At 46.0% G+C, this 9,260-nt stretch overlaps 1 protein-coding gene across 23 annotated transcripts in view; it reads right to left on the reverse strand.

The window, feature by feature from the left end:
* Positions 1–9,260, reverse strand: part of Kalrn (kalirin RhoGEF kinase) — a 604,914-nt gene that overhangs the window by 45,675 nt on the left and 549,979 nt on the right. For 10 of the 23 annotated variants that reach the window (XM_031363740.1, XM_031363737.1, XM_031363736.1 and 7 more), the window contains 3 exons: positions 8,561–8,732; positions 2,808–3,043; positions 511–767 (listed from right to left, as the gene is read on the reverse strand). In XM_031363740.1, the coding sequence (XP_031219600.1) occupies positions 511–767; positions 2,808–3,043; positions 8,561–8,732 (665 nt within the window). Of the gene's footprint in view, positions 1–6; positions 236–506; positions 768–2,807; positions 3,044–8,560; positions 8,733–9,260 lie in introns of those variants that run through there. The other 13 variants (XM_031363744.1, XM_031363743.1, XM_031363759.1 and 10 more) reach the window with 6 other exon arrangements.

Below are 9,260 nucleotides of genomic sequence, written 5' to 3' on the forward strand. Positions count from 1 at the left end.
AAAAAAAAAAAAAAAAAAAAAAATCCCCTCTCTTTTGGGAGAAGCAGCAGGCTCTGACCTGTCCAGGCCTGGCATTTGTGCTAAGGTCATTGCTAGGTGCCAATCAAAAAATATATATATATCAGTAACTTCATACAATATAAATAGAAGTCCAGTCCAGTGAGTCCCGTGGTGGGCCAAATGTAGCAACGGAAGGCATGCCTTTTGTCCCCTAGGGTTTCAGTAGGGTTCTTTTCTTAACGAGTGGGGGGAAAAAGAAGGGGAAAGATGAACAGAAAATTATAAACGAAAGGGAAATAAAATCCACCATCACCACCACCTCCACGACCCCAGAGAGGTCTAGCCTGGCCACCCCAAGCTGCGGGCGGGTGGCTCCGCACCCCCATCCCCCTGGCGTGACAAGCAGCAGCCCTTCCCTAAGGGAAGGCTTGCATTTTGTGTTTTTTTGGTTTTGACTTTTTTTTTCTTTAACCCACACACTCCTCTCCCGGAAGCCATGGAAGCACTTACTTGATGCTCCCGTCACTACTTTCAGCTGCTGCTGTGGCTTTGGTGAGGGGTGCCAGGATGCTGCCTGGGACCCAGCCCTCTGCTGCTGGGGAATGATCACTGGCAGGCTGGTACACCAGACACATGTTCTGCTGGTTGACGGCGAGGACCTGGACCACCTCACCTTGGCTCACACAAATTTCGTTCTCCTTCAGTGCATAGTAATCTTTGATTACAGCCATGGATGATGTCCCATTGCAGCCTCCCAGGTCGTTCTGCTAGGAGACAGGGGCGGGAGGCACACAAACACAAGGAGGGTGGTTCTCACGGGCTTGCTCTGCATCCTGTTGCATGGCCAGAGGCTGGACGGCTCGCTGGCAGGATGAAGGGCAAGCGGAAAAGCGGAGCACTCCTGAGGGAGGACATTTTCGTAACCATGCTCTGAAAGCACATTTTATGGCAGTACAGTACTATTACCAAAGCCTATAACCGAGTATTATAATGGCTTCAGGTGGTGCCCGGGGAAAGCTATGGACAGCCTTCAACTGGAAGCTCCCTCCTAGCATGCAGCCTTCCTGACGGCATCCTCTTGCTGATGGCAGGAAGAACCTGTTATCAGCACAGGGCATGTAAGCACTTGGGCAGAGTGAGGTCAGGGTGAATGTCAGGTCAGGGGTCACAATCCTCCACTATGGGAAGAACATAGACCCTTTGATGCTATGCTCCCCCCCCCTTTTTTTAGATCTCATTTGACACATAAGCCAGGACCTTGAACTCGTGATCCTTGACCCTCAACCTCCCCAAGTGCTGGAATTCATAGGCATGCACCACCATGCCCAGCTCATTTTTTTATCCTTTTAAGAAGCAACACTTGCCTGTGCGCCTCATCCTGACCCTCTCTGACACAGGAGTAAGAATGGTACTGTGTCTGATGCACGGGTAAGGCCCTGTGCTACCTTGTGGAACAGACATCCTGAGGTCTCCCCACCACTGCACTTAATATTGAGGCGCTGCCCATGTGACCTCTTCATGCGAGTCATACCGGGGCAGCTGCATCTACACAGACCTGTAACTCCCCGGGAGGCCAGGCTGCCCCCTAGGGCATGGTGAGAGCCAGAAAATCTTCCATATGGCTGACAAAATGCCAAAGTGACTTCAACTGATTCACACGGGCAGGGTTTTTCTAGGGCAGAAAATTATTTCAGGTGGTACGGTGAGAAAGGTGGGAGGGACAGTTACTGTAGTACAGGGCTGAACTTATACGTCAACCATTCATTTGAACAAAATCAGCATCAACTAATAATTCTGGGGGTGGAGGTGAGAAGAATTACATCTTTAACACTGGACCACGTGTGTAAGAGATGCACGTGTCTTGATTCCCAGACCTAATGAGCTCTGGAGACTACTTAGGTCTGTTGGGCAAATCCTCTAGGTTTTAAAAGTGAGGCTCACAGTTTAGAGTGGGAAGCAAATCGCCTGGTTCCCAACCTAGCTAGCACTTTCTAGGCTTTCTCCTGTTCCCACTGTGGTTTAGGATGAAGCCAGCTGTGTGTGCAGACTAGATCTGCGGTACACTGTATCCCTGCAGTACACTGTATCCCTGCGGTACACTGTATCCCTGCAGTACACTATATCCCTGCAGTACACTATATCCCTGCAGTACACTGTATCCCTGTGGTACACTGTATCCCTGTGGTGTTTAAAGCCTGGACTATGGAGTCTAGCTTCCACATGTGCTCAATGATCAGCTTCCTCTTGGCACATCCCAATCAGCCAATGGAGTGAGCTTCCTTCTGTATAGGTCCTGGTGCATGTCACTGTTAGATGGGGCTGGCTCTTCTTTCTTTTTTTAAAAAAAGAATTATTCATTTATTATATATGTAAGTACACTGTAGCTGTCTTCAGACACACCAAAAGAGGGCATCAGATCTCATTACAGATGGTTGTGAGCCACCATGTGGTTGCTGGGATTTGAACTCAGGACTTCTGGAAGCACAGTCAGTGCTAACTGCTAAGCCATCTCTCTAGCTCCTGGCTCTTTCTAATATGGCAAAGAGGAGCTGTGGTTTAAAGCACCCATTTTCCCTATTGCCATGGGGATTCCCTCACATTTAGATGCTAACAGCCCTTGGTCACACAGTGCCCCAGCCAGAGGAAACTGGTTTCAGTTAATTACAAGGGAAGAAAGAAAAATAAGTAAGACTGTATTATATTTAATGGATTGTTCCTGCTAAGATAATCGACAGGAGACGATGGTGTTTCCTAAGGATGGCTTCAGGTCTTTTAGGTGACAGGGGCATGAGCAAGCTGCCACTTACCTTGCTAGCGTCAAACTTGTCCCCAGGCTGGTGGTAGTCGAACCCTGGACTGCCATTGGAGGTAGATATCTTCAGGGGTGGCAGAGGTGGGTTGTAGCTGGAGCCCTTGGGGGGCTTCTCTGAGCCCACTGGCCCAGAATAGGGCCTGGGGCTGGCTTGTGGAACCCTAGGGGGCTGGGACCGGATCACAGCTGTGCTCCTCTCCTTCCGTTGATACTCGATGGGTGACTGTAGTGCTGCAGGCAAGAAGAGTGGGTTACTCTACCTTCAGTGACCCCACAGGGATGCAGGGGCCTGATAGGTAGCAGTGTTTATGCTAGATGTGTGAGTGGACGTGTGCTTGTGCATGTGTGTTTATGAAGTAATAAAGTGAAAAACAAAGCTGTAGAAACAAGGTTCTGGGAATGTAGAAATAAAGTAAAATAAGAGAGCCATATTCCAGCTCTTATAAGCAGCAAGCAACATGGAAACAAAAGTTTTACAGTAGCAAGCAGCAGCTTCAAACACTGAGAAGTTGTGTTTCAGAGATAGCCAAGGACCTTCTGTAAAAACAAAGTTCTGGTAGTCAGAATGTTGAGACAGAATGACCAGGCCATTCTGACTAAGCTAAGTAAGGCCAAAACAAAAATAACTGGTGGTCGCAATAACGTTAAAGTCCACGAAAACAAGATTACCAATTCTCAGAAGAACTCCCCAACCCCTCCCTGTGGTGAATTTCGAAAAAGACCACAAACTGTCACCCTGACCTTGCTGATGACAACCCCCCCTACCACCTAGTTACTCAGCCCCTTCCCAGGGACTTTCAAGGCCAGGTGCAGAGCTGGATAAGAAAGTTGGCTGACTAAGCCAAGAACAGCCCCCTGAGCAAGCCAACCAATGCCTGATAAGATCCTTTCTCCTGTGTTCCACCAACCAGAGTAAGCCAATGTAGTGGCTATTCCTGGTTGTCAACTTGACTATATCTGAAATGAACTACAATCCAGAATTAGAAGGCTCACCTGTGGCCCTAATCTGGAGGCTGAGAGATACAAGTTTCCGACCTGAATCATGGCATGGAGATCTTGAGGTATAGTGGCTATGAATCCCAGAAGATTAAAATACGAAGATCTATGAGTTCAAGATCATCTGGGATTAAAGGTATGGTGGCATAGTGGCTATGAATCCCAGAAGATTAAGATAGAAAGATCTACGAGTTCAAGCAAGGTCATCTGGGATTAAAGATATGGTGGCACACACCTTTAATCTGGGCCAGATTAAACCTCTAATCTTTTGCTGGAGACCTATATAAGGACATTGGAAGAAGGAAGGCTTTCTCTCTACTTCGCCTGCTTGCCTTGTGGGACTGAGCAACTGCTGGATCCTTGGACTTCCATTCACAACTGCTGCCGACCATTGTTGGGAATTGGACTACAGACTGTAAGTCCTCAATAAATTCCTTTACTACATAGAGACTACCATAAGTTCTGTGACTCTAGAGAACCCTGACTAATACAGCCAACTAGCCCTGTTGCAGAAATCTTCCCTCTGTAAAGTATAAAAGATGTGTGTTTTCTGAATTTGAGGTTGACCCCCCCCCCAGGGTGGGCAACCCTACCTACGTGGATCAATAAACCTCATGTTATTGTAACGACCTATTGTCAATCTGTGTTCTCTGGGTTGAGCCAAGTTTCCTATATTTAGAGAGCTTCAGAAGGGGACTGGCTGCCACTCTGACATTTACAAGGATGGAAGAATGTGTGAAGTACTGGAAATAGGTAGCACTCAGAAGACCCATGTGTAGGATCACAGGTTTCCATGGAAGGGGAGGGGACGAAACAGGTAAGGGAGAGAGGGTGCATGATACCTAGGAGGCCAGCGCAGCTAGCTGTCTGTCTGAAGAAGAGAAGCGGTTGTATTAAATAAACCTTAAAAGTTTTGGATTGCTGGGCGGTGGTGGTGCATGTCTTTAATCCCAGCACTTGGGAGGCAGAGGCAGGCGGATTTCTGAGTTCGAGGCCAGCCTGGTCTACAGAGTGCGTTCCAGGACAGCCAGGGCTGTACAGAGAAACCCTGTCTCGAAAAAACCAAAAAAGAAAAAAAAAGTTGTGGATTCAGATTCTATCACTGGGGCACATTTGAGGAATGTAAACCTTGAAGCAGTTAGCCAGAAGACTTGAAAGGAGCAGGCAGAAGCCTTTCCATCTAATTCAAAAGTCACTTTGAGGCCAATATAAAACAGGAGCTCAGGGGGTGTCAGGGGAGGGAAGCTGGAAAGTCCATGTGAATATGGGAAAAGCAGGGGAGAGCAAGGCAAATGGCAGTGTGGGCAACTCAGAGGATGAAGAAGGCTGGCTTGGAGGGAAAGATGTGAGCTCTGCTCTGCTTTCCTGAGTTTAGGATTCAAAGGTTTGGGGAGATGGCTCAGCAGTTAAGAGCACTGACTGCTCTTTCGAAGGTCCTAAGTTCAAACCCTAGCAAGCACATGGTGGCTCACAGTCATCTGTAATGAGATCTGATGCTCTCTTCTGGGGTGTCTGAAGATGGCTACAGTGTACTTACGTATAATAAATAAAGAAATCTTTTAAAAAAAAAGATTCAAAGGTTTGAGCACTAAAGAGGTACAACCAGGAAAAGCCACTTTGGTAGACTGCTGTATAAAGGACTTTCAGGGCGAGTACAATTAGGCTATTTTTACCAGTGTTTGTTGCAACAGCAATTTAAGTAGATTAACACAGAGTGATGGGTACAGCATGCCTTTCAACAGACTCGATGGGGGGTCACACACCCCTTTCTAACAGGTCTCAAGAGGGAAGGTTGGCAGAGGTGCCTTCACATGTGTCTATAAGAAACCTGGTCCTGTTCTATCACCACATCATCTTTTCCCACATGTATGAAAATGAATAGCAGGCCTGCCTGAACACAGCCCCTGAGGCTCCTGGGAAGAATTCTGTGGGCATTAAATATTTAGGCAATGGTCACCCAGTTCAGCGACAGCTCCATCCTTCACTATAATTAGGAGGAAGGTCTTTTGGGACCACATAACTCTGACCCACTGATTACAGAAGGCAGCGTGGTCCCAAGTGTTAGCACATCATAGAATACGTTAGTACTGTCTCGATCAGTGAGTCCTATAAACTGAGCTGCAAACTCTACCCATGAAGTGGAAATGGGTGCTACGTGGTTATGCACACTGACTACCCTAAAGCACTGGAAAAAACCGTTTTCTTCAATAAGCTACGAAGAAGGCTAGGCCTGTATTCTCTCACCAGCCTTAACAGGAATACCGCGCTTGGGACCAGGAAGCTTCTGTTTCTCTCAGTCCTGACTCACCCTCCTGACTGCTGGAATCCCAGATATGTACCGCCATGCCAAGCTCAAAACTCGGGCATTTCTAACAGTGAGGTGTCGCCTTTTGGGTTCATTTGCTTATGTCTGATCTCCTGCCTCGCTGCCCTGCTCCCACACCTCCTTCCTTCCTTTCCTTTTCTCTTTGCTTGTTTGTTTGGGAGCACAGGACGAATGTCTGCCCTGCTGCCGGTAACTGTAGGGAAGAACCAGCAAATCAGCTCTCAAGTCATAGTTTTGGGTTCAGATATCCCCCCCCCACACACACACACTTTAGGTTTCGAGACAGGGTTTCTCTGTGTAGCCCTGACTGTCTTAGAACTCACTCTGTAGACCAGGCTGGCCTAGAACCCGGAGATCTGTCTGCCTCTGCCTCCCATCTCAGACCCTTTCCTAACGTCTATTGCTTTTGCTTTCTTAATGCCCTCAAGTCTGTTTTTCCTCACATGAAAAACAAAACAAAACAGGATGCAACCATGTTGTGTTTGTTATACGGGAATTAAGTGTGAAGAAACAGACAGAATGCTTAGTTTAACTCCTGATGAGAGGAGGAGGGGTGAATACACGGAGCCACTATCGTTAATTTGTTTATTTCTGTTTTCAACTTACTATTTTTTATTTTACTTGAGTTCTGAAGTGATGAGCTTTTTACAAACCTTCATTCCCACCTTAGTCCACCGGAAATCCTTCCTGGAACGTAACTTAAGTGAATCTATTTCCCACACGCACATATTTTTGCATCACGTCAGCCACAAGCTGTGTATATTCAAAGCTGCGAATTGAAAAACTGTAAGCTATCTAGCTTTCAGTTCTAACCTGCGTTGTTTAAAAAGAAAAGAGAAACTTGGGAGCTCTTAGTGTGTCCTGGCAACCTTTTCCAGTTGGGAACACGACCCTTAAATACTCCCTGAAAGTTCCATGTGCTGTTTTTAAAACTCATGGGATCTTGGGCCAGGCTGTGGTGGACAGCCGGGTCTATACAGAGAAACCCTGTCTTGAAAAACCAAACACCCCTCCCCTAAATAAAATAACAACAATAAATAAAAAAAAAAGCCATGGGGTCCTGTTTACAGTAGCCTTCTTGTTTAATACCCAGAAAACTTTTTTTTTAAAAGGTATAGGGCTTGAACTCAAGACCCCATGAGTACAGGCTAAGCAAGGACTCAACCACTGAGCAATGTCCCTAGTCCTAACCTTTTGTTTTAGGATGAAAACAGTGTTCCATTCCTTACTTCTAGAAAAGATACAGGACAGTCAGGTAGGCCGTGCCATCCTGTGGGAACACCGTGTGCCAACCCGTGTACTCCAGCATGGGCAGAAAGATCTCGCTCTAGTTTCCTGTCCCACCAGAGGTTCTCAGCTAGGATGGCAGCTCTTACCTTCCCCCAGAGCATTCAGTCCCATACTAGACATCTGGAGAATGGTATGCTCACACCTTCTGAAATGGTCTAAAGACTGCACTGGCAAGAAGAGGTGGGAGACCTTACAAGGGTGGGCCCAAGAGAGGATGCGTGTGTGTGCAAGCACACCTGGCCATGTGATAACAATCTTGGTAGAGGTAAGAGGTGCACACCAAGAAGGTCCGGTGTGATATGCACACACATGTTTGAATGTATGTGGAAACCAAGAAAGGCATATGCCACAATCCTTGCCACTATACTGGTGAGAAGAGATGGGGCACCTGGGGTTTATGGGCATGCACAGGCATATATGTATGGGGACAAGCGGTCATGTGTGCAGTACAGATCTCACAGATAAGAAGCAGTGCTACGCCTGGAAGTGATGTCCTTGTGAGTCTGTGTGTGTGCTTGGGAGACTACTCATTCACTGCATTGCTGCTTCCATTTTACCTTCTAGCTGTCCACCTCCACTCAGGTGAACAGAAACCAGCAGGCACAATAGTGAAACCTGAACAAGATAGTAACTCCACTTCTCCTCTTACGGAGGATGCTTGTAGGGCCCACATTGCCTGACAGACCACCAGTTTGTTGCGGAAAGTTTGGTTACTACTGAGTTGGGCTTAGCAATTGTTTCTCATCTGAAAGGGGTGAGGTCGGCTGGATGGGAAGCTTAGGCAGGCTCTCTGCTGTTGGGAAAAGAAGGATTTGAACTGCTTTACTAAACTCCTATTTATTTCTAGATAATCTTAGAGCATATCAGTCATCAGCTACAAGCTGAGAAAACAAGAATCCCAGAACTCAGGACCCTACAATACAAGATGTGCCTGTCTTATACTTTTCCCCAAATTATTACAAGTTGGCCACGGGATCACAAAGACATGCATACACCATAGCCTATAAACTATATGAGGTCAGAGACCTCATACAGAATGTGACCAGGCTTGGTAAGTCTCCATGAACTTAGACCCAAGGATGCTCAGAGGCAGGGTCCACTGAAATGGCCTTGCTAGAAGTATGTCTGTCACATACCATTTAAGAAGTCCCTCTGTGTTTCTAGGACTTGATTGATGTCCTGCACCCAGGCCTGCTGGATGTCTGAATTCGCAGCCTGCAGAATGACCCTTTCTGAAGTCTCTCTGTTCATGAGTGCAAATTTGCAGGGGTCATCATCCACATTGTCTTCCAGGACCAAGTAATTCATCTGAAATAAAACATGTTTATCCTTTTCATACTTACAGAGTTAAAATAAACTGACGTGTCTACTACTGTCCTTCAAAGGTATTTCTTTTTTAAATTAAACTTCATGTTTTTTCACCTGCATTTTTTTTAGTATATGATATTGATTTTATTTGCAATTTTTTACAATAAAGTTTATAAAATTTAAAACTAGAGCTAGCATAGCAAACAATGAAACTATGGAAAATACAAAGAAAATTCTAAGAGAAATGCCCACAAAAAACCCCCCAAAAATAAAACACAGCTCTGTAGTTCCTGATTTTTATACAGACTAGACAGAATAATCAATTCTTTCTAACCATTTGATTAAATGATTAAAGAGCTAAAGATGTCCCGATACTAAAAGCTTCACCCACAAAAGATTAATGTGCCTCCTTACCAGAAGGAGACCACTTCTAAAATAATAAATGAAACCAACAAAAGCCACACAGCACAGTGCTGTTGCTCCATGTGCACAGAAGAAATGGACTTTTCAAAAAGCCTTTGCATTGTG

Source organism: Mastomys coucha, unplaced genomic scaffold, assembly GCF_008632895.1.
Source record: "Mastomys coucha isolate ucsf_1 unplaced genomic scaffold, UCSF_Mcou_1 pScaffold12, whole genome shotgun sequence".
In the NCBI taxonomy this organism is placed as follows: Eukaryota; Metazoa; Chordata; class Mammalia; order Rodentia; family Muridae; genus Mastomys; species Mastomys coucha.